At 48.5% G+C, this 25565-nt stretch overlaps 1 protein-coding gene across 5 annotated transcripts in view; it reads right to left on the bottom strand.

The window, feature by feature from the left end:
- NCOA1 (nuclear receptor coactivator 1) overlaps positions 1-25565 on the bottom strand; it is a 302949-nt gene that overhangs the window by 57457 nt on the left and 219927 nt on the right. For all 5 annotated transcript variants that reach the window (XR_014218165.1, XM_082217275.1, XM_082217278.1 and 2 more), the window contains 2 exons: positions 10205-10299; positions 5847-6024 (listed from right to left, as the gene is read on the bottom strand). Coding sequence is in view for 4 of the 5 variants with exons in the window: in XM_082217275.1 (XP_082073401.1) it covers positions 5847-6024; positions 10205-10299 (273 nt within the window). In the remaining variant the exon portion in view is untranslated. The remainder of the gene's footprint in view (positions 1-5846; positions 6025-10204; positions 10300-25565) is intronic.

Genomic DNA, 25565 nt, shown 5'->3' with positions numbered 1-25565 from the left:
TTAGAAGGCATCTGAAGGCAGCCCTCTTTAGGGAAGCTTTTAATGTTTGGTGTATTATAGTATTTTAATATTTTTTTGGAAGCCGCCCAGAGCGGCTGGGGAAACCGAGCCAGATGGGCGGGGTATAAATAATAAATATTATAATATTAATATAATAATATAATATTATTATTAGATGGAACATTCACTCTGTGTGATTTAACTCTACGGTGACACTTCACAAAACATTAAACCGCATCTACACAAAGTGTGCAGCGAGGTAAGGATCAGTTTGAGGCCTGATTAAGTGAGATATTGATTCAAGCCTGCCTTATATTGAATTAGCTCAAGTCGATTTTGTATTGAATGGAGCTAATTTGATACAAACGATGCTGAAATCAATGTTATACGGTGTCGTCTGCAGCGGGGCTGGCACTGGCTGAAAGGGAGCTGCGTTTGAGAAGAGCAGCATTTATTAAAGGGCACGACTGTGCGGTCACTTGGATCCCGTCCAGCTGCATGGGCTTGCAAGGCGTGTGAGGCCACACAGCCCTTTCTTCACTGTTGCTAGACTCAAAGGGGCCTCTAGGTCACAGGCACAAACCCTGCAGGGCGGGAGCACCCATGAATGCCCAGCAGAAATCCCTCCCTGTCTCTGCACTGCAGAAGAGCCACAGGCCACAGCAGCTGCCAGATTTGGTAAGTCCGAGCTTGGCATGAATTATTACCCTGCAGTTCACTGAACTGGAAAGGGACGCATCATAACACCACCGGCACCACCTATAGCCAGCCTTGAAGGTTTGTGTGTGTTTATCCTCCTAAGAACCCTGTGAGGGAGGTGACGAAACTGAAGGTCGCCCGGGTGACTTCATGGTATTTGAATCTAGATATTTCAGGACCAAATAAAGCACTCTGTTATACCATATACAGTGGTACCTTGGTTCTCAAACTTAATCCATTCCGGAAGTCCGTTCCAAAACCAAAGCGTTCCAAAACCAAGATGCGCTTTCCCATAGAAAGTAATGCAAAACAGATTAATCCATTCCTGACTTTTAAAAACAACCCCTAAAACAGCAATTTAACATGAATTTTACTATCCAACGAGACCATTGATCCATAAAATGAAAGCAATAATCAATGCACTGTACTATAAAATAAATAAGACAGTACTGTAGATGATAAAAATTAAAGTTATTATTATTTTTTCTTACCTGCACTAATGATAGTCATTGTTTGGATGGGGGGCTTTTATCCATTTCTGCAGTCACACAACCAATCAATCAGTAGCTGAACAGGGTTCCACACAGTCACAAAAACAAATTAAGTGAAAAAGCCTCAAAAACAAAAACGCAAAATAAATAGCAAAAACAAAAGCATCAAATCCGTTCCACAAGTCCGTTTGACTTCCAAAATGTTCGAAAACCAAGGCGCAGCTTCTGATTGGTGCAGGCGCCCTGGAAACAATAGCCGACAGCCGCATTGGACGGTCGCCTCCCGAAAAACATTCAAAAACAGGAACACTTACTTCTGGGTTTTTGGTGATTGGGAACCAAGACGTTTGAGAACCAAGGCATTTGAGAACCAAGGCACCACTGCACTATTGTGCATTTTACCACCGTCAAGTGGCAGCATGCAACATTTTCAGACCTGGGACCTATCTGAAGCCCAAATGTGCATGTCTACTGCCAGGTGGTAGTGCCGCTGTTGTGATTCACCTTAGGTCAACTGTATCTACCACTTGAAGACTTATTGCCATGAAGCAAGTGTAGGGAACCTGCAGCCCCCTGGGTATGACTGGACTACAACTCCCATCACCTCTGACGAGTGGGCCGTGCTAGTGGGGGCTGATGGGAGCTGGAGTCTAAGAGCATCTAGAGGATCCCACACTGGCAATCTCTAGGGAGTAAATGAGAGGAACAAAGCCATTTGCAGGACGCTCCCCGTACAGCCATTGTCCAATCTGACTGTACTGCAGGAATCCCTGCTGATACTGGCACCTGCCCAGAATATAAATGCTGCGAACTCTCCTCCTACTGTTGATCTTGTGCTCCCTGAGCCTCTGCGGTGGGGATTCCTAGCACTCTCAGTCTGCTAGGGGAGCAGAGCTCTCCTTGCTTGCTGCTCCCACATCTCTGCTGGTCCTGACTATTCTGGGCAACTGGTTTCATCTTGGCTGTGTGCCCAAGAGCCTTCTGCTGAATCCCAGCTCTCTTGTGCACTGCTGTCTCTGCTCCCTGACTCCCTCCTGGGCAAGGCACTCCTCACATGTTATGTACGATTTGATAGCATTTGGCCTTCCGGTGACTTCTGGCGGGTGCGCATGCATGAGTATAGACTGTATGTTTCTGCACCACGTGCATACATAAGGACACATGTGTCATGGACCGGTTGGACACAGAGGAATGATGGAAGGAACCAGCAGGGGAGCCACCAAGGGAAGAAGGCTCAGAGCCCAGGGAGTGGTGGTGGGATAATGATGAGTAGTCATTGGGAGAAGACTGGGAAAAAAAGAAGTGTCAGATGCTGAAGAGGGAACAGGGCTTTGTGAGCAGGGGGAGTCTGTGGCAGAGAGAAGTCTGGAGGCAGAAGCTGAAGGCGGACAGTGGGAGGAGGAAGAGGCCAAGAGGCAGATATAAGCCAGGCTGCTGAAAAGCTACAGGTGTCTCCCCCTCCCGCTGCGACAAGCTCCCAGAATCAGAAGAGGCATGAAAAGGGTGGAGGCGAGGTTGGCTTCATGCAGGCACAGTCTCTGATTGCTTGGGGAAAGCTTTGGTGAGGACCTAAGATGGCTGTGTGGAGGAAGGGACTTTCAGTCTTGGCAACTGAAGACCTAATGGTGATGAACTGCTCTGCTCATTAGGTCTGACACTCAGCCCATGTAGATTGTGTTTTTGCTAAGAAAAAGGTAACTCCAGCCTTAAACAGTGTGATTTACTGCCAGCTCACTCTTTGACAGCAAAATGTATGTATGCCATGCATGGGCATGCAAGACTGTGCTGGGCAGAGGGCCCCACATAGTGAGGGGAGGGAGATTCGACTCCCTTGCTTCTGCGCCCACTTTCTACCCACCCTGTCCAAGCCCCACAGGACACTCGCAGAATGGAGTGGAAGGAGGACTGAAAAGCCCCCTCTTTCCACCTGCCCTGCTTTCTCTCCCCACTGCAAATCGTGGTCCCTTCCAACTATACAATTCTATGATTCTATTATTGCAAGCTCCCCACTTGTTTTACATAAAATGCTTGATGTGCTGCTAATAGCTCCCCATGCCCTCCAGAGGACTGTAATTTCTACGGTTTGCAGCCTTCAGCAGACTCCTGCACTGACAGGAGGCAGCCGTAACAGCTATGAGAGTTTACTGGGTCAGTGGCTCGTCAACTAATAAGGCTTTAGCTAATAGGCCATAACTTTGATAAATGGAGCTGTGTTTAGCAAGAAGAGCCTTATCATCGAGTCGATTAAACACTGGCAAGGTTGGCAGGCCGCAGAGTTGACCTACCTTGAACAAAACATTGATCCGGGAGCAGCAAGAATCCTCTTTGCTGAAACCAGCCATGCACTCAGCGTGCCACAGCAATGAGAACCAAAGAGCGCCCCTTGCGCCTGTGGTCGCAGGTTGAGCCTGCTGCTGGGGCTGGCACCCAGCAAGCAACCTCTACAACAGCAGAAAGCAAAGCTTTTACATCTGTTGGGGTTTCTGGTTGGGTAGTCAACTGAGGTTCTTACTGGGAATTACATTATGATGCTCTTGAGTAAGCATATTATTCAAAAAATGAGCTTAAATGCAGATTAAATGACACGCATTCGGAATGGCAGCGAGTGAGTTGTCGACAGGATTAAATTGGATCCCGTCTGCAAAATAGGGCCGCCTCCTAATCTCCCCAGCCACCCGCTAGTGCTCTTGAGTGCGGCTTGCACTTACTCAACCCGCGCACCTTCCGAGCAGAATTCAGGCAACTAAGCTAGAGCCTCAAAGAGCTGAAAATGTATTGTATCAAGCGACCGCTTCGGTTTGTGTCACAAGGGAAACGATGTCCTACGCTTTCCAGACACAGGGACCCTGCTCCCCCCCCAGCTCCCCCCTCCCCTTTGATCCATCCAAAAAGCTACACCTTAAGCCTTTCTTCACAAGCGAGAGTACAGAACCCCCTTGGGAAATCGGGTTGCCCTCAAGGAATCAGAGTACTTAGCTCCTTCATTGAAGCTGACCCTTCTAATTGAATCTTTCAGCTTCCAGTTAACTAATGCCTTCATTTGCCTTAAGGTCCACAAATGACAACATTTTGGAGGTCCCAGGTCGGAAGATGGTTAGGTTGGTCTCAACTAGGGCCAGGGCCTTTTCAGTACTGGCCCCGACATGGTGGAACGCTCTGTCACAAGAGACCAGGGCCCTGCAGGACTTGACATCTTTCCGCAGGGCCTGCAAGACAGAGCTGTTCCGCCTGGCCTTTGGTTTGGACTCAGTCTGACCCTTATGTTTCCCTCCCCTTATGGTTTTGATCTATGGGCTAATATTAAAATGAGGCTGCATTTTAAATTGCATTTTAACCCGTATTTTAAATTGGTTTGGGTTTTTTTCTCCCCCTATTATGTTTTTTACAGTGATTTTATTGGTGTTAGCTGCCCTGAGCGGTTATGATGATGATGATGATGATGAAGAAGAAGAAGAAGAAGAAGAAGAGGAGAGATTCCCCTTTCTGAAAAGAAACAGGACTATGCTGGGCCAATTCCCCCTCTTTAGATAAATAAGCTTTCCTGGGCAGAACTGGGTCTGATGCCTGCAAGCTGTTCTAGATCTAGATGCCACAGGAGACAGTGATGACTACCGTCCTAGTTAAAAGAGGATTGGACATAGTTGGGCATAGTTGGCCAATCGGTGCTAAAGAAGGATAAAACTTTTTTTATGTACGCTACAGCAGCAGCAAGAATTCTCATTGCAAAGCATTGGAAGACACAAGACTTACCCTCCCTGGAAGAATGGCAGATACAACTAATAGACTATATGGAAATGGCAGAAATGACTGGCAGAATCCGAGACCAGGGAGAAGAGTCGGTGGAAGAAGATTGGAGGAAATTTAAAACTTATTTACAGAAATATTGTAAAATTTTTGAATGCTGATGACATTGAAATGAATTGAAGGGGTTCTAGCAACAAGGTAAAATGTAAGATGGGATTGATAATAGATAAACTAATAGGATATGAATTTGCTGAACCAATTCTTTAAGGGGATACAAAAAAGGGAGGCGAGAGGAAGTCAGGAAAATAAGTTAACTAAAGATGAGAAATCAAAAAAGAGGGAGTTTTGTTCTCTTTTATATGTGTTTTTTCTTCTTTTTTGTGTTTAATGTTTGTATTTTTGTATTTTGTAATTTTGTATTTTTCTGTTTTTGTATTTCTCTGAACTTTTCTATTGATAAAACTTAATAAAATATTAATAATAAAAAAGAGGATTGGACAAGAGGCCTATTGGTGGCTACTAGCCAGGGGGGCGATGCTCAGCCTCCACAGCTGGATGCGGCAATGCTTCTGAATACCAGTTGCTGGAGACCACAAGCGGGGAGAGTGCTGGGTCTTGTGTTCCGATCCTGCTTGCAGGTTTCCCATAGGCATTTGGTTGGCCACTGAGAGAACAGGATGGTGGACATTGGCCTGACCTTGCTAAGGGCTCTTCTTCGGTTCTGCTTAGGATGTCCTGAGGACCTGTTGTCTTACCTGCTCCCTGACTAATTACCCCTCACAGCATCGGGGGGGGGATTACCCCATTGGTTGTGACGTGAACTGACATTGCAACAGCTTGCTAATGATTTTGTTTGCCTGGTTCCGCAGGGTCTCTGGAAGAGGAGGGGGTCAGGAAAGCCAAGCTGCTTACCAAGCGACTTGGGCAGCAAGTTCTTGACAAACTCGGCGTGGTCTCCCACGTGCAAGATGCTGTAGACGCTGGTGTTCATGAGCTCCTCCTGGTTGTAGCCCAAGTAGCTGGTCACGTTCTCGGACACAAACACGATCCGCCCTTCGCGGTTCACAACGAAGAAGAAGCCATCGAGCGCCTGCGGGGCCGAGAGCAAAGCAAAGAAGCGTCAAGGAAAGCGCTGCGTCACACAGGACAGGGCTTTGGGGGACTCTGGCCTGCGCTCCTCACCTCCCCAGTGGAAATGTCAGCGTAATGGGAACCTCCACTCGCTTAAGGATTGGTGGCGATCTGATACAGGGCCTGGTGAGAGGGTCACCCTGCTGAAAATCCAGAGAACAGCTGGCGATTTTGCCCTGCAGCCACCATATCTGGGGTGAACTAGTGCTAACTCTGCCACCCACTAGAGCAGCCTTTCTCGACCTGTGGGTCTCCGGATGTTGTTGGACTACAACTCCCATCACCCCTAGCTAGCGAGGCCAGAGCTCAGGGATGATGGGAGTTGTAGTCCAACAACATCTGGGGACCCACAGGTTGAAAACCGCTGCACTAGAGGGATCTCTCTGTAATAAGCCACATGTACGATACTCTACGAGCAGCAGAGTCAACCTCTCTGGCCCAGTCCATTTCGTACCACCTACGTCAGGATACAGAAATCCTGCTCTGCGTGACGTGGGATCTGCTGGACCTCAACAACAAGCCCACAAAAGCTACTGTTCCCTACCCCACCTGGCAAGGTATCTTCATTGCACCTGTGATGTTCTTTGCACCTCCAGGTTGTTGTGCCAGCAATCCTATCGTGACTCGCATGCTTCCTTACAACACTGAGCCTGCCCAGTAAAATGAGGGGGAAATGGCTGCTAGGATCGGTGCTCCAGCAGCCGCTAGGTGTCTGAGTTTGGCAGAAAACCCCAATGGCACCACTTTTAGCAAGGAGTGCCTCTCAATTTGGAAAAAAAATAAAATATTTGGAACAGCTGCCACTGCTGATGGCGTTGAGCGATGGCAAGCAAAATCTAGCAGGAGGCATGGTGGGTTTCTGATTGAGGTGTACGTTTTCCAGAAGAGGCTGGAGAGGTCTCCCTTGGGCATGGTTGGTCTGGGGATTCTTAAGCTCTGCCTGAGATCTGAGAGAACCGACAAGAGTCCTGCCCCTTCATAATTCGAAGCTATATATTCACAGGCACATCCACCCACATGTGCATAACTGGCAACATTTGCGCCCCTTTCCCAGATAATTGATTGCCTCGCTAAGCAGACAGACACCATTTACTTGGCTTCACACTCTTTTATTTTTCATTGGAATAATTGTGTTTCCCCCATCCCGCTACTTTAGCTGCTGGAAACAGGAAGCAATTTCACCCCCCCCCCACGCCTCAAATTGGCCCATGACCCGCAATTTCCCTTAGTCACAGCTGTTGCCTGTTGCTAAGCAACCAGAGGCTTCTGAATTCTACACCCCCCCCATGGCAAGGGGTGAGTTGCAGATCAGAGCCAAGCAGGATCTTGCCTGAATTAAAACTCCCCACCCCCTTTAACTTTCCGCCTGTTTCAGTGCATCTTCCAGCCCTGCCATTAAAAAAAAACAACAACCCTGGACACTTTGGCGTTTTAAAAAGGTATTTAGGAAAGGAAAAGCAGCATGAATAAGTCAGGCAGGATATACAGCAGGCAAAGGGGAAGAGAGTGAATCAGCGGCTCAGAAATGGTAGCGGGTGTAAATCAATCTCCGTTCCATTAACGCAGGCTGCCTGGTGCCTAACCAGTGTGCAACTGGTACTGAATAATCCATTTCCGGAAATTAGGAGCAGGGCCCCTGTCCTCTCTCCTGAGCATCCTAAATCAGAGAGAAATGATTAAAACAAAAACCCCCACATGCCACTGTTGCGTTTCAAGAGGCGTTTCAAGCACACGGATCGTCAGCGGTAACAAGATAACGAGCCGCTGCAGGGCTTTCCCCCTGTGGGTAATGTGGCATTATCGTTGCGCTGGCTATGTCGGTCACTCCCTCTGCCCGCTGCGTAAGGGGAAGCGAGCAGCGCAGGCTTTCAAACTCTTCTAGGTCCTGTGTGGCTGAGGCAGCCGAGAGGGCAAGCCCACAACCTCCAAAGTGAGGGGTGGGGTGGGGTGGGGCGCTACAAAAGCAACACAGGTGAACATCGGCAAGGCATTCAAAATGGCAAGGATGAGCTGGGGAGGGATCTGTGACAATGTTTGTTCCAATAACAAATTTATGGGAGATGGGAGGCTGGGTCTCTAACTACAGCCAGTTGCCAAAACACCTCCCAGGTTCAGAGGTAATGTACCAGCTACTTGGGGGGCAAACAGGGAGGGGGGCTGCAGCCTTCGTCAAAAGCTTCCTGAAAAGAGAGTTACTGCATCCTGTGTCAAAGCAGGATTCAACAGGTGCACCACCTCGCCCTGTTTTGGGGGGACAGGGGGCGGGCGGGTGTGGAGGACTCCCTGGTCCTGAATGGGTTGACTGCCCCTGAAGGACCAGGTGCGCAGCCTGGGAGTCATTTTGGACTTACAGCTGTCCATGGAGATGCAGGTCAATTCTGTGTCCAGGGTGGCAGTCTCCCAGCTCCATCTGGTCCACAGGCTGAGACCCTTCCTGCCCGTGGACTGCCTCGCCAGAGTGGTGCATGCTCTAATCTCCTGCTTGGACTACTGCAATGCGCTCTACGTGGGGCTACCTTTGAAGGTGACCCAGAAACTGCAATTAATCCAGAATGTGGCAGCTAGACTGGTCACTGGGAGCGGCCGCCGAGACCACTTAACACCGGTCCTGAAAGACCTACATTGGCTCCCAGTACATTTCCGAGCACAATTCAAAGTGTTGGTGCTAACCTTTAAAGTGCTAAACGGCCTCGGCCCAGTATACCTGAAGGAGCGTCTCCACCCCCATCGTTCAGCCCAGACACTGAGGTCCAGCGTGGAGGGCCTTCTGGCGGTTCCCTCGCTGCGAGAAGCCAAGTTACAGGGAACCAGGCAGAGGGCCTCCTCGTTGGTGGCACCCGCCCTGTGGAACGCCCTCCTACCAGATGTCAAAGAGAAGAACAACTACCAGACTTTTAGAAGACATCTGAAGGCAGCCCTGTTTAGGGAAGCTTTTAATGTTTGATGCATTACTGTATTTTATTATTTTGTTGGAAGCCGCCCAGGGTGGCTGGGGAAACCCAGCCAGATGGGCAGGGTATAAATAAATTATTATTATTATTATTATTATTATTATTATTATTATTATTATTATGCCTGCAGGTAGCTATGAAGCAAGGGCGCCAACTTGAAAAACTTAATACTGGGAGTGGTGTGCTGCAGGTAAGGCCCACCCAGCATAACTCATCACATGACACAAGGCACGCACACCATTTGAATGGAAATGGGCATCAACTTTGGAGGGGCTTAGCCTCCTCAAATGTTTTATTTGGGGTGGGGGTGGGGCAAAGGGACCTCAGCCCCTAGGAGTTGGCTCTTGTGCTATGAAGGGGATCTCGTGCACAGAGGGGAAAGCTAGGTCAGTAGCAGAGCCTTTAGCACAACAGGCAATTTCCAGCCTGCTTAGGTCCATCAACATCTCATGACTTGGGTCAATGCAGTTGAGGTGGCTGGGTTTTGTTTTCACTCCAAGACAGATTGCTTTAATCGGGTGCAAGCTACAGGTAAGGGCGCCCCCAGTTAAAGATCTGCATTAGATCTGAAGACGTGAAAGAACCACTAGGTTGGACTCGATGGCCCTTGTGGTCTCTTCCAACTCTATGATTCTATGATTCACTACAGAGGGCAGGATGAAGAAGGAATTACCCTGATGAAGGCACTTCTGCTATTTCTGTGCTCTGCAAGAGTTGCCAGTGGGTCCTTTCCCCCCACTCATTTGCTCCTGCACTTCATTTCGGCCCTGCAGTAAAGCCATGCTTCCCATCCACTAATCTGGAACAGAAGTTAGGCTAATTGGCCTGAAATCCCCTTTTTAAAGACCCCTTCTCCCTGCAACCATGAATACTAGAAACTTTTTTTTTTTTTTTAAGAAAATTAACATTGGTGCTGACTTCCTACTGAGGACCTGCAAGCGAACCGCCTTGGGGGGGGAGCTTTGAGCTGTGCAAACTGTCTCCTAGATTTAAGGCACAACTAGGCGTATTTAATCCATTGGCCTCAGCTATTTTTCTAACCTGTTTTGTAAATGTTCCGGGCTGCAGGACTCTATAGTCCCCGATTTCCACTTTCAGAACAGTCTTAAAAGAACACTCCTTCCCTGATATTTAGAAGGTTTTTTGCACGACGGCAATGCAGAGCAGCTGCCTCCCTTAAGTACATACCTCCAGGAGAAGAGGCCCCAGAGATTCCTTTTCGATCACTCCTTGGCTGCTGGACGAGATATCAGACTTCTGCACATCATCATCAGCTGTTTTCTCTGCAACACAGAAAAGGGCACTTTCAAGTCAAAGGAGATTCGCTTTCAGTTTCGAGTACATCTCAGCTGGGTTCCAAAAAAGATGGACAGAAAGCAGGAAAAATGTTTAGACCGCTTGGGCCAATAAAGTTCAGGGACTAGGGACATGGCAGGGAAAAGCCACACACACAAAGGCTGCCGAGCTGAAGCAGAATCAGGCTATGCATTGACAGCCAGAGACAGTCCTTGTTTAGGAACAAAAGCAGCCCATCCCTTGCCCTTGAAGAAGAGTTTGTCAGCTGTAGCTCAGATGCAGGGACCAGGCTGAAGCAGCGTCAGGAACTAGAGAGCTGATTGAAGCTGAGGAGTCAGTCCAGGGAGAGGGAGCTGTTGTGGCCAAGCCAGGTAATGGAGAAATTCAGTGTTGAGGATGGAACGGGAAACAGGAGCTGACGTGAGGCACAGACTGTCGAGAAGCATGAAGCCCAGCAGTGTTTCAGTCGCGCATTTCCAGGCTCTGATCACCCTGAGTGCGCACAGAAAGGAATCCTGGCCAATCTGGATTGTCTAAAGGCCCTTTCCCTTTGCACCGTTCTCCTGCAATGTGCGGCGTGAGCTCTCTGAAAGCGACTGCAGTGGAACCACGGTTCCCAAACTTAATCCGTTCTGGGAGCCTGTTCGATTCCCGAAACAGTTCAGGAACCAAGGCGTGGCTTCTGATTGGCTGCAGCACCTTCCTGCAGCCAATCAGGAGCTGCGGAAGCCGCGTGTCCGGCTTCCAAAGAACGTTCTCACTTCCGGGGTTTGCGTCGTTCGGGAGCCAAATCGTCCGAGTACCAAGGCGTTCGGGATCCAAGGTATGACTGTACTCTGATTGTGACACACAAATTGCAGATACTAATCTGAAGGGGGACTGAAAAGATACATACACAGCCCTGCCTGCAGCTGAGGATTGCCCCGGCCAGGGTGGTGGCGGCGGCTGCTGGAACCTTCCAGCTCTATGGTTCTGAGTAAGAGAATACTAACATTCTCTCTCTCTCTCCAGTTGCGCATGCTGGGGGGCAGAGCTGGGAGGCACGAAGGTTTCCCCTCCCTACAGGACAAAAGATTTGCCTCCCGCAAAGCCAGCCCCTGGGCCAGGAGCGCAGGCGAGGATCAGGCCGTCTTAGAAGGAAGAATGGCTTATCTTGCTGCTTCCACCCCAACTTCATATATTCACATACTTAAGAGTAATGCGGTGGCTTTCCATTCTAATCCTTTAATTGGGCTGTGGAATCCTCCTCCAACTTTAGCAAAATAGTTTCATACAGCGCTTCCAAGCCTATTATTCAAAAGGATTAGCGGGTGGAACGAGGCGCCACGGCCTTCGCCATTGTGCCCGGGAGCCCTTCCCCTCTCTTGGCTTCAGAAAGACGGGGGCATTCACAGACATTTCTAGGCTGGAAGCAGAATTAAGATCAGGAGAAGGACACCCGCCCCCCCCATGCAATGTCTCCCACTCCCCAAACCTGGCCTCCACTTTCATTTAACACACACTTCTTGATGAGCATTTAGATTCTGTGGTTGAAGTGGTACCTTTCACATGCATTTCAGTACGTTGCAGAATTAGGAGCACCTCTCGGTTAGCTCTAGGCAGTGCTGGAGGCCTGGAGCTTGCAGGGGGAGAAGGTGTTTGTGCCCTGAGCTAGTTTCTGCGGCCAGGAGCAGCAAGGGGCAGAAACCAAACACAAATGGTGACGGCGATAGTAATCCTCTCTTGCCTTTCACAACTTGATGTAAAAAGGACCAGTCTGCTTCTAAGATGAAAACCTCCCAACAAACACTAGCCCAAAACAGGACGTGGCTGATGTTGGTGTGCTCCAATTGGAAAACTGGGGGCGGGGAGGGATTCTCTCTCTTCCACAGCCCTCCTCAGTCATCATCATCATCATCAATTTTATTTATAGCCCACCCTCCCCAGCTAAGACCGGGCTCAGGGTGGCTAACACCAGGTATAAAAACAGTTGAATAAAATACAACTTAAAAGCAAGATTAAATACAACATTAAAATGCAGCCTCATTTCAGTAGAAATGCAAATCAAAAACTTTTGGGGGATGAAAACATCAAATCTTCACCAAGGCCAACTATCCTACGTGGGCCAGAAAAAAGCCAGGGAAGTCCCCAAATAGGAGTTCCATCACAGAAGGAGAAAGGAAAAAGGAAAGAGGGGGAGGGGATCAAGTTGATTCCAAGCCAAAGGCCAGGCAGAACAACTCTGTCTTACAGGCCCTGTGGAAATAAATCAGATCCTGCAGGACCCTGATCTCATGAGACAGAGCATTCCACCAGGCTGGAGCCAGCGTTGAAAAGGCCCTGGCTCTGGTTGAGGCTAATCTGACTTCCTTAGGGCCCGGGACCTCTAGGGTGTTGCTGTTTATGGACCTTAAGGTCCTCCGCGGGGCATATCGGGAGAGGCGGTCCTGTAAGTACGAGGGTCCTAGGCCGTGAAGGGCTTTAAAGGTCAAAACCAGCACCTTAAATCTGACCCTGTACTCAGTGTGAGAGCCAGTGTGGTGTAGTGGTTAAGAGCGGTAGTCTCGTAATCTGGGGAACCGGGTTCGTGTCTCCGCTCCTCCACATGCAGCTGCTGGGTGACCTTGGGCTAGTCACACTTCTCTGAAGTCTCTCAGCCCCACTCACCTCACAGAGTGTTTGTTGTGGGGGAGGAAGGGAAAGGAGAACGTGAGCCGCTTTGAGACTCCTTAAAGGGAGTGAAAGGCGGGATATCAAATCCAAACTCTTCTTCTTCTTCTACTCCACTGGGAGCCAGTGCTTAATATCCCAGGAACTTTCCAAGGGAACCAGCACCTTCCAAAGGAACCAGTAGCCAAATGGTGGCATAAGAGAGCCCAGTCTAGTCTCATGTCTATTACTTAAGGTGGGTCAGAGCATCCAAGACCATCTCCGTCACAAACAGAGAAGGTGGAAACCTGGTTCCGAATGTACTTCAGATAAGGGAGCTCTGAAGCTCCTCCATGTGAAAAGAATCCCAGATCAGAGAGGAAGCAAAACTCAACCCTTCTCCCTGAAAGGCTCCTTTTCTTTGTGAAGGGAATGTGTTTGCTTAGGAGAACGTTTCATCTTGAAAGCCCCAGCCCACTCCATCGGCAGTCGCAAGTGCTGCAAAACCGGGCACACGTTTACCTGATGCGTTGTGAGAATAGGAGAGATTTGGGCATGCAGAGAGAGGCAGTGGCTGAAAGACTCTATCCCTGTGTGATGTTAACATATGAGTGCTGGAGGTGAATTAGTTAAACAAGTTACCCAATCAGAACCTGGGGGGGTGGAGTCAAGAGGGACTATAAAACCAGCTCTGGGAGGAGTTCGTTGGGAGTTGGGTTGGTTGGAGTGGGAGTGAATTGGGGTAGAGTCTGTGGGTAGGTTGAGTTCGTGTAGCGAAATAAGTTGAGTCAGGAACAGTTAGGAGCTAGGAAGACAAGTAAATATCTGACAGGTGGTTTAGTGAGCGAGAGCAGGTAGCAGAAGTTATCGGTCTGGATAGGCACCCCATGATTGTAATTGACCGATACCATTTATGAAACCACACGCTTGTTAAACTGCAATAATTAAACAAAAGTTTATGTTTCAATTTAACCCTGATTGGACTCAGTATTGTACCAGGTAGGGCCTGGGTGGTGGCAGCGAGAAATAAAGTGGCGGCACAGGGATCAATAGACGGTGAGACGTCCGGGGACCCTGTGTGATCGCCACGCCCTGACACAGACCAGTGGAAGCTGGCAAGCTTGGATTGGTTAACTGGATGAAAAGGTGGAAGAATAAGAGTGCAAGATGGCAGGTCCCATAACCACAAGTATCCCCATGCGCTCTCAAAGCAACACAGCTCCGCGCCACCTGCCTCCTCAACCCTCCCCTTCTGGGCAGCAAAGGTGTTAAGAGAGCCCTGAGCCCAGGGCTGGCCCTTCTCTTCGTACGAGCAACTGGGGAAGCAACAGAAGGCGAATAACCGCAGCTCCCTTGATGCAGAGCTTTGATCTTCAGTTAATTAAAATCAAACCTAAAGAGACTCCGGTGCGGACATCGATCAAGGGCTTGACACAGAGTCATGCCGTTCATTAGTACTTTGGTACGGAATTAGTCCAACACGGCCTAACCCACAGGAAAGAACAGGCAGTGGGAAGATCAGCAGAAGGATTTTGGGGATCAGCAACACACAGGTGTGTTCGATATGTGTGCAACTAGAGGGGAAAGAAGAGGAAAGAGGAAAGGTTTGCCGTGACAGCAAGGCTGCATGAGGGTTGGGAAAGTGAGGCTAGCTAGAGCACCTGCAGCCATCAAAAGCTGCAGAGGCAGGAGCAGGGGCCAAAGCAGGCTGCAGATTGCCTATGGAGTGGCTGTCCTAGTTTCTATCACTCCTGGAGGTGCCATTGTACCTCCTGAGCTGTACCTTTAAAGCTGACCTTTGAAGCCCTAAACGGCCTTGGTCCTGTATACCTGAAGTAATGTCTCCATATCCATCATCCAGCCCGGACATTGAAGTCCAGTGCCGAGGGCCTTCTGGTGGTTCCCTCACTGCGAGAAGTGAGGTTCCAGGGAACCAGGCAGAGGGCCTTCTCAGTGGTGGCACCTGCCCTGTGGAACGCCCTCCCAGCAGATGTCGAGGCAATAAACAACTATTTTACATTTAAAAGACAACTGAAGGCGGCCCTGTTTAGGGAAGTTTTAAATTTCTGACGCTGCATTGTTTTTAATATTCGGTTGGAAGCTGCCCAGAGTGGCTGGGAAACCCAGCCAGATGGGCAGGGTATAAATAATAAATTATTATTCTTATATTACTATACCGCCCCAGACTGTGGGTGAGGACTCACAGGACGGAAGGCTCTCCCATACAGAAACCAATTAACATTTCCTGTACATAGAAAACAAGCATACCAATGAGTACAGAATTTCACTTGGGATATTCTACATAATACACACAGTAGATTTTCTTGTGCGGCATGAAGTTCTGTTGGAAGAGATGCCACCTGCAATCTGAGGAAGTACAACACCCCACTCGCCGTTTGTGAGACTGACCAGGTCAGCCTTTCCCAAGCGGATGCTCCCCAGATGTTTAGAAGAGCAAATCCCTTCCATCCCCAGCTAGCATGTCCTCACAGCAATTTATTTCACTTTAGCACTGAATACGAAGCTTGGCAACATTGTCAAATCCAGAACCATACTGGTAGCATCACATATTCCGGCAGGTTAGGGCCTTGTTAATTTGTTTGCTAATCCAGCCTTGGTCAGAACGGTCGCCATCTACATCATTAGAAAAAAATAAACTGGGTGTGCAAAGCAAGTACAGGTATCCTACCGATTTAGGGCTTCTGGATTTATAAAATGTAGGATTCAGCCGCACTGAACTCAAACTCTCAGCTCTCCGGTGTGGTCCTGAAATGGATGTTGTCTGAATTCAGTCCCAAGGCATACCTGGGAACTGAAATGCACTGCTGGAAAATGATGCACTGTGGAAAGACCTCAGGATGTTGGTGGGGTTTTTCACTGTGAAATATTTCTTGCTCTTTATGGCATTGTCACTATCTAATGCATTTAAACCTCCACAAATCTGCCTCCAAGGTGCCCTCGGGCTTTTGGCCTTCCACCGGAAAGAGCTGCAATCTACGTGGCTGATTCATTCAGTCAGGAGGTGAAAATCCAGCTATACGTTGCTTCATTTCTCTTGAAGCTCCTACTTCACTTTTCATTTATTAGCAATCATTTATAGTGCTCCTCGAGCAAATTATCGTCTTTCTCTTCAGAGGGAAGCTCTCATCGTACCCCTCTTGCCATTGTGACTTCTGCCAGGTGACGCCCTAAGCCACGGATGGGGAGCAATTTCCAGCTTCAGGGACATTCACGTCCGGTTCTGGGCAACTTTCTGGGGCCCACATGGCAGTGGTAGGTGGGGACAGAGGCAAAAAGGGCAGAGTGACGGATGTGAATTTTACTTTTGTAGAGCAAGCTCATTTCTGCACACCCCCGTCCTCTATCCTCCATCCTGGCAAACCATCAGAATCCAAGGGCACATCTCAGCCAGCCAAAAACACTCAAGGAGGGTGCTACCGAGGGGAGGAGGAGGCAGGAGATATTGTCTGGGGAGAGTCGTAAGGGCAAGATAGAGGGACTGGGAGGGCAGCAGTTGGCCTCTGGCCCTGAGGTTCTCCACTCCTGCCTTCAGCCAAGACAAGTTCCCTTTCTCTTTTCATATGTCTGTTTCTTTAGCCTTGTTCGTACTATAGGATTCTTAAATCATGGTTTGTGGGGAGTTTTTTTGTTGTTAAAAAAGTGCAATTCTAAATTAACTGTTTTGTAAGAGGAGACTCTTGAGAGTCCCATGGACTGCAAGAAGATCCAACCTCTCCATTCTGAAGGAAATCAGCCCGGAGTGCTCCCTGGAAGGACAGATCCTGAAGCTGAGGCTCCAATACTTTGGCCACCTCATGAGAAGAGAAGACTCCCTGGAAAAGACCCTGGTGTTGGGAAAGATGGAGGGCAGAAGGAGAAGGGGATGGCAGAGGACGAGATGGTGGCACAGTGTTCTCGAAGCTACCAGCATGAGTTTGACCAAACTGCGGGAGGCAGTGGAAGACAGGAGTGCCTGGCATGACTAAACAACAAAAAGCACAGTTCTGTTCACAGAACATTTGGGTTCTGCAACAATGCGACCTGTAAGGAAATGATGTGGTTTTCAAGTGCCCCTCTTCAGGATTCCAGGCAAACAATCCACTCCATTCAATCCAATCCCCCCCCCCGATATTTCACCCCCAAAAAGCCACTGAGCATGCTCAGTCCTCACTATGCTATTTGGGGGGGGGGGACTTTCTTCCACACCATTCTTTTTTCTAAAGTTTTCTCTCCCCCCACCTTAATTACTTCTACAAACTTCAGGGTTCCCAAAGCTTGTCGATGCAAACCTACTTGTGTGTGGGGTCACCCCATTTTGGATCCACATGGATTAACGCTTGGAGAATGGTTTTGATATTAGTGCATTGCTTTATTTATTGTTTCCGTTGTGGATCCTGCCCTTTGTACCACGGGTGGCAGACCAGGATAGCCAGTAGTAAGAAAATGTGAAATGTAACTAAACAGTAATTAAAATAGCAACGCAATGTCTTATCAGACCATTAAAACTTAAAAACCGAATTGTGCTGGACTCAGTGGGCGTTTGCTCGGATCCAGGAAGACTTCTGAGAATGGTTCACTCACTAAAGCAGCCTTCACCATCCTGATGGCCTCAAACTGATTTGGATTACCAAGTTCCCATCTGCCCCAGCCAGGCTGGTGAAGGTGGCACTAAAAAACTGGCCCGGGATATATCAAGCCCTTAGTAACAACTTCTTTCTTTCTTTTATATAAAGCTTTTCCAAGGCATTTGCATTGTTGAAGGCAGCTAACAGCCAAACCAAATCACGAAAACCAAAATACAAGTAGGTATTAGGGCTCGCCACATAAAAGCTCTCATTCCAGCAGACCACGTGCCTGTCCGGGGTGGGTGCTGGGGAAACGAATTTCCTGAGGCAAGGCATTACACAAATGAGGTGCAACCACAGAAAAGACTTTCACAGCACTCCCTCCTGACCAACCCCGATTTGGCCACAGAAGGTACACAGAAGAGTCTCTCCCTGGCTGATGTCAGGGAGCGAATGACAAGAGTCTTTTCAACATTTGCGATCTTGCCGTTTTGCGAGCAAGGTAAAGGTAACGGGACCCCTGACCGTTAAGTCCAGTCGCAGACGACTCTGGGGTTGTGGCGCTCATCTCACTTTACTGTCCGAGAGAGCCGGCATTTGTCCACAGACAGCTTCTGGGTCATGTGGCCAGCATGACTAAGTCACTTCTGGCGAACCAGAGCAGCACACGGAAACACCATTTACCTTCCCGCCGGAGTGGTACCTATTTATCTACTTGCACTTTGAGGTGCTTTCGAACAGCTAGGTTGGCAGGAGCAGGGACCGAGCAATGGGAGCTCACCCCGTCGCGGGGATTCGAACCGCCGACCTTCTGATCAGCAAGCCCTAGGCTCTGTGGTTTAGACCACAGCGCCACTCGCGTCCCTTTTTGCGAGCAAACATGAGTCCAATTAACTCACTAGAGCCGACGAACACCACTGAGAATTTTTCGTGCACATTCCCCGCTGAAATAAAAGGGGTCTGGGAAGCGGGAAGGGGGGTGGAGTCTCTACAGAGTTCGGCGTCCTTCGTGTCTCATTACAGAGCAACCTTTTCAAAGCATAAGCAGAAACCACAGAGGCGCCACCTCCCACAACAGCAGCAAAAGGAAGCCATTTCTAGCGGCTGCACATACTGCATTGGTGCCTTATGAAGTCGAAAAGGGCTGGTTGCCTGAACTGTGACAGGGGAAATTATGCAGCACCGACTGAACATAAAATTAATGAGCAGTGACTGCCTGCTGATGTATGACTTCTTAAGGAATGTGATACTAATTGCACATCTCCCCCTCTCCCCATTCTTTAAGCAGCCATTCATCCAGAATTGGTTCGTACTCCACCCATCAAGACTCAACCAGAGCTTTTCCAGTAGGTCCCCCTGAAAATGTTCCTGATTTCAAAGGCTGGAGACAGACGCCTGGCTCCAGGAGTCATGGTTACTTGTCACGGTCAGACCCCCTGTCAATGTGCTTCAGGGGGTCTTTCCTGTGTGTCTTTCCATTCCCTCTTCCCAATTTCTGGTTCTGGTTCACGTGGCTGGCCTGAAGGTCCAAAACGAACACACTGCGCTTACCGCAAATTAGTTTTTTGTCTCCAAGTCCGAACTGGGATCCCGGCTGAAAACAAAGCTTTCTAATTCTGGTTTCATGGCAAATAATGGGCAGCTGGTAAAGCATGAGCCAACGTTGTAAACAACTGCCCAAGTTGTTGGAAAGCTTATGGACGGAGAGTCTTTTTTCTCTCCAGGATTTCAGGGTGCTGAACTGATTCTGCTTGGGGCTTCCAATACCTGCTAAAGGGGTGTGTGTCTGCATGTGTAAATAAATAGGCTGCCCTGGAATTTCCGTCAAGAATTTCCTTCAGGAAATACTTGCCTTTTTCTCTGCCAACCTTCACACAGTCAGCCCCACATGAAAGAACACACAGCCCTCCAGTCCCCTGGCTTCTCAGTATCTCCAGCTGAAGGAGGACCAGTGTCACACCTCAGGATTAAAAGGGAATTTTAAATGGGAGTCCCTCTTCTGGAGCTCGCATAGAATGGTGAGCCCGGCGACCTTCTGGTGAGCTATTATGAGAGCAATTCATAAAGTGGCATGGAGAAAAGGGATAGAGGAAAGTTTTTATCCCTCCCTCATCTCGCTAGAACTTGTGGATCTTCCATGGAGTTGATTGTTGGAAGGTTCGAGACACATAGAAGGAAGAACTTTTTCATGCAGCACCAAGTTAAACTATAGAACTCACTCCGATAGGAGGCAGAGATTGCCACCAACCATAATAATAATAATAATAATAATAATAATAATAATAATAATAATAAATAAATAAATAGATAATTTATTACTTATACCCTGCCCATCTGGCCAGGCCTCCCCAGCCACTCTGGGCGGCTTCCAATAAAATATTAAAATACAGTAATGCATCAAACATTAAAAGCTTCCCTAAAGAGGGCTGCCTTCAGATGTCTTCTAAAAGTCTGGTAGTTGTCCTCTTTGACATCTGATGGGAGGGTGTTCCACGGGGCGGGCGCCACTACCGAGAAGGCCCTCTGCCTGGTTCCCTGTAACTTGGCTTCTTGCAGTGAGGGAACCACCAGAAGGCCATCGGCGCTGGACCTCAGTGTCCGGGTAGAACGATGGGGATGGAGACGCTCCTTCAGATATACTGGACACCAAGGCCGTTTAGGGCTTTCAAGGTCAGCACCAAGACGTTAAATTGTGCTCGGAAACATACTGGGAGCCAATGTAGGTCTTTCAAAACCAGTGTTATATGGTCTCGGCGGCTGCTCCCGGTCACCAGTCTAGCTGCCGCATTCTGGATTAGTTGTAGTTTCCAGGTCACCTTCAAAGGGAGCCCCACGTAGAGTGCATTGCAGTAGTCCAAGAGGGAGATAACCAGAGCATGCACCACTCTGGCAAGACAGTCCACGGGCAGGTAGGGTCTCATCCTGCATACCAGATGGAGCTGGTAAACAGCTAACCTGGACACAGAATTGACCTGCGGCTCCATGGACAGCTCTGAGTCCAAAATGTTTCCCAGGCTGCGCACCTGGTCTTCAGAGTCAGAGTTACACCATTCAGGACCAGGGTAGCTTTAAGAGAGGATGAGACAAATTTACGGAGAGGGCAATCTTCGTCTTCTAGCCATGATGGCTATGCTCTGCTTCCACAGTTGGAGGCAGCGATGCTTCTGAATGACAGTTGCTAGAAATCACAGGGAGGGAGAGCTGCTCTTGGGCTCAAATCCTGCTTGAAGGTTTCCCACAGGCATCTGGTTGGCTACTGTGGGAACAGGATGCTGGACTAGAGGGGCCACTGGCCTGATCCAGCAAGCTCTTCTTATGTTCTCATTAGACAGTGCTTCTCGCCAGAGCAAAGACGATTCAGGGCATGGCTAGAGACCTTTCAGGCACAAAACGGGGGGCGCCTTAGAGCCACAGGACCTGATCCCAGTCAAGACTTCAGCATTCAAAGCGGGGCTGAGTGGTTAAGACTGGTCACCTCAGTGTTATCTGCTCTTTCATTATTGCTTCCGGCTCTGATAAGAAACCACTTGGGGAATGTAAACATGCAATTCAACATTTCATGTCAGAAACTCCACTTGAGAGTGCAAGCCCTACCCCAAAGGTTAACACAGTGCTGTTTCCAGTAATGGGGACTTCAATGATTATTTAGTTTTCCTCCAGATATCTGGGAAGGAGCATGAAGGCAGTGGCGCCAAGGCTTCGACTATCGCATTCGTGGTCTGAATGTGACCCATACTGGGGCAGGACAGAAGGCAGGTATTTCAGCCCTGAAAGGCCAACTCTTAAGAGCCCATTCAAGTCCACCGAATAGGAAAGACCAGCAAAGCACAGCTGAGACTCCCAACTCCTCTTTTTTCTGATGCCAGTGTCAAATTCAGTGGGGACTTGGGGGGAAACTGGGGGTTCTAGATATCACATTTTGTGCCCCTTGCCAGCCTCTCATCTTGCATGGCAGAATAGTGAGCCTGCAGAAATTGTACAGGCCTGGATGAGGGAAGACGCAGGGGCAATTCCTCCCCTGCCTTCATCGTCTCTCCTTCCCCTTGTTCTATATATTTAGCTGTCAAGTAGATTGAAACTGTCAGCAGATGAATTAGAATTTTATTGACTTGCTTCATAGGAGGGAGGGCTCTATAAAATAAACGCACGCAGAGCAAAGTGCCCAGCGCTGCTGCGCAGACAGAATTTTACAGCAGTGACTGGAGTTTGTATCTGAAATCAATCCCTGATAGAAGCCACATTCAAGGGGAGGAGACAGGGAGGCCAGTTTTTATAGATGGGGGCAGCAACTCAGCCCTACTGAAATAAAGGGGTGGAGGAGTTTGCCGGCTCACTGGAATTCATGACCCGAGGGGGAAAAACATGGCTCGTTTGCAGAGGATGTGCTTTGCAGAAGCATGCTAAAAAAACCTCTTGCTTATACATGGCTGCAGGTGGCTGGTTGAGAGTCTGGAAGCTGCAAAACACAGCAGCACCCAGGCAAGTACAGTCATACCTCGGGATAAATATGCTTCAGGATAAGTATTTTCAGGTTGCGCTCTGCGGCGACCCGGATGTAACGGAGCATGTTACTTCCGGGTTTCACCGCTCGCGCATGCACAGACGGCCAAAATGACGTCACACGCATGCGTGGAAGCGGTGACCCATGATCCATCCACGCACAGACGCGTCTTACGTTCTATTCAGGATGTGAACGGGGCTCCGGAACGGATCCCGTTCGCATCCCGAGGTACCACTGTACAGTCCAGGGTGCAGAGGACTGGCATGTCCCAATGCTGGTCTGTAGTTTACCAGTCTGTAGAACTGGAAGGAAGGGGGAGAAGAGAAAAGGTGATTGGCAAATCAAAGGACACTGGTAAAGGGAACTCCTAATCGCTGTCGTTGGACTTGGAGGAAGAGGAACCAATGGAATCAGGAGAGGCAGGAGCAGGCACCCTGGAACAGGACTCGGACATCAAGACAAGAAAACCTGAGACACATAAACTAAGGCCCCAAGTGACTACCCCCTTTCAAGTGGGACCTCTCCAAGGGCCCAGGATCTTTGCTCCAAGACCCTCTTGTGCGGCCAAGTCTGCGCACAACTTCAACAAGACCCAGGAGAGGCGATTTGAGTGCCAGGCTTTCGGCCAAATGGCTGCCTCTTTAAGGGTCTCCACTTTCCAACAAGGATGCAGAACTCGAGAGGTGTCCTCAGGCTTCAATACTGTTAGGTATTGGAACGCAATCCCTATCCATCCCAATACAAGCCATCTCTTCCCATGGGCCTGTCCAGGGTTCTGAAACACCTGCTTCTTTCTCACTCTGGTTCCTGGCCTGTTCAGTTGCTATGCAGTCTCTGCCTCTAGGTTACCATGTGCTCCAAGACAATGCGCAGCATTGCAAGTGCTCCTTTAAGGGAAGCAATACCCAGGTTAGAACTGGTTATTAACCATTATTTTCTGGTTTTCCTTTGTAACCTATTGGCCACTAACCTGATTAGATGACACAGTCCTGGCAATTTGAGAAAGGTGTCCATTTCTATGTCCACTCTCTCCATACTGTCTTATGAGCCTCTTGTGTCTCCCTCAGCCCCCCTCCCTAAAAGAACCCCCTGTCAAGTCCTGGTCACATTTTGAATAGAGTGGAACATAGAAGTATGAGATCTTCCTTATCTGTTTCATTCCAAAGCTTGGGGAACACAGAGTGCCTCTTATGGAACACGTGAATTGATTCACAATTTTGGTTTCCTTTAAATCAAAGAGGAAAGACGAGAACTCCATTAAAATTCAACGTAGCTAAACTGACACAATTAGATTTAGACTGACAATCAAGCTCTGATAAGATCATGATCCAATTTTAGATATGACATAACCTTTAATGTGGCACCACCAAACGCGTTGATTTAAAATCCTTTATTTAATTTCAAATCCCCTTAATTTGCAAGTCAGAGGTCTGCAACCACTCTGCTGATCAAGCTTGCATACAGTAAGCATAATTCTTTTTAAACTCCTTCTTCATACAAAACAGTGGGCAGCAGTAATAATGATGGAGAATATTGGTGATTCTAACTGTCAACTATGATTCTTAGCACGAGAGTAACAAAAGCAGTAAAGGTCTTATAAGATTCAAGAACATATGGATTGCCTTGCGGCATCAGGGCTGTTAATTCAGCAGATTATCTCCCCCAAAAGCCAGCCAGACACTGCAAACTAGCTCTTGTGCACAACATCCCGGCTGTACCTCTCCAAACCTATCATCCCATGGCCTCATCGCTGCAGGAGGAAAATGCAGGGGTCTAAATCAGGGGACTTGATGCTGTGCAGAACGCAGAAACAGACAATAGTCACCCGAAACACCCAGACTCGGTTCATTCCTGAGCAAATAATAATAATAATAATTTATTATTTATACCCTACCCATCTGGCTGGGCTTCCCCAGTCACTCTGAGTGGCTTCCAACTGAATATTAAAAACAATACAGTGTCAGCCATTAAAAACTTCCCTAAAAAGGGCCGCTTTCAGTTGTCTTTTAAAAGTAAAATAGTTGTTTATTGCCTTGACATCTGATGGGAGGGCGTTCCACAGGGCGGGCGCCACCACCGAGAAGGCCCTCTGCCTGGTTCCCTGTAACTTGGCTTCTCGCAGTGAGGGAACCACCAGAAGGCCCTCGGCGCTGGACCTCAGTGTCCAGGCAGAATAATGTGGGTGGAGACGCTCCTTCAGGTATACAGGACCAAGGCCATTTAGGGCTTTAAAGGTCAGCACCAACACTTTGAATTTGCTCGGAAATGTACTGGGAGCCAATGAAGATCTTTCAGGACCAGTGTTATGTGGTCTCGGCAGCCACTCCCAGTCCCCAGTCTACTCTGCCGCAAAGCTCTTCTACAGAGCTCTCTCTCTCTCTCTCTCTTTTTAAGTAATGTTTTGGAAGAAAGAACCAGGTGTGAAATCAAAAACTTTAACAAAAGCAGTTGTGTTCCAGCAGGGAATTTAAAAGGGATTAACACTGCTGAACAAACACATGCAAATCCACAACTGCGAAAAGTAATTTTCAGATTTAACTTGGGTGTCCAAGTTTGATTCCTTCCAAAAGAAAAATCTGATGTATTCAAATCCTGCTTTAAAAGTTCAGGGTGGATTTATTTTTTAAAGGGGTGGTGGTGGAACGCATGCACCTGGACTCTGTGGGACATGGGGTGCTCCACGAGGAGAGGTGCCTGACCCACCAGGCAACTCACATTTGAAGGGCTGCTGCACAGGCTTTTCATGCAAAAGGCCACGGGTTCAATCCCTGTCATCTCCAGGTAAATGCAGAGAGTTACTTCTGTCTGAAATCCTGGAAAGCCGTTGCCAGTCAAAGTAGACAATACTGCGCAAGATGGACCAATGCCAAAACTGTTATAAGGCAGCCTTTCTATGTTGCTCCTATTTTATTAGCAGAGCAACATTGCTGGCTTCCAGTGGCCATGGTTTAAGCTTTTAAGGGTGTCCAGTTTCAGTGTGCATTCTTTCGGCCTGATTTTATTTGATTGATTTAAAGTTTGTCAATAGTCCTGGAAAATTTAATTAAATCAAGCCGTGGCCTGCTTTAATTAAGGGGATGTAAATTAATCCATATGGGAGATAACAGGCAGATGCTGCCAAAGGGCTGGAGGCCGAGCAAGATCACCTCTGGGTCTGTCCCAGCCCACGATCCACAGGCAGAGAGGAGAAGCAGCAGCAAGTGTTGCAGGAGAGGTGTGCCTTGTTGACGCAAGCCGGGCAGATATGGGTCAAAAAACAGCTTTGGAAGGGAGCATTACTAGGACTGCTCTAAACATTTCAGGTGCTTGAGGAAGAGAATTCGAATGGCACCCAACATACACTAATGACATGGGTCGCAATTCATCACAATTCTCTCCATCTTAAGCCTCTTTTTTGGGAGGGTGGGGATCGCTTTGCAGCTTGTGGCCGGTGGTGGGAACAGAGTCAGCCTGCTACACTTTGTGGGTGGGGGGCGGGAGAGGAAGACTTCTCAGAGATGACACGTAACAATTTGGTAGATTGACGCTGCATGTAAACTGCTATTGCAGGAAAAAGCTT

This window comes from Podarcis vaucheri (assembly GCF_965113315.1).
Source record: "Podarcis vaucheri genome assembly, chromosome: 3".
Lineage (NCBI taxonomy): Eukaryota > Metazoa > Chordata > Lepidosauria > Squamata > Lacertidae > Podarcis > Podarcis vaucheri.
Note: the sequence above shows the minus strand (reverse complement) of the source record. Positions and strands in the feature narration are given on the sequence as shown.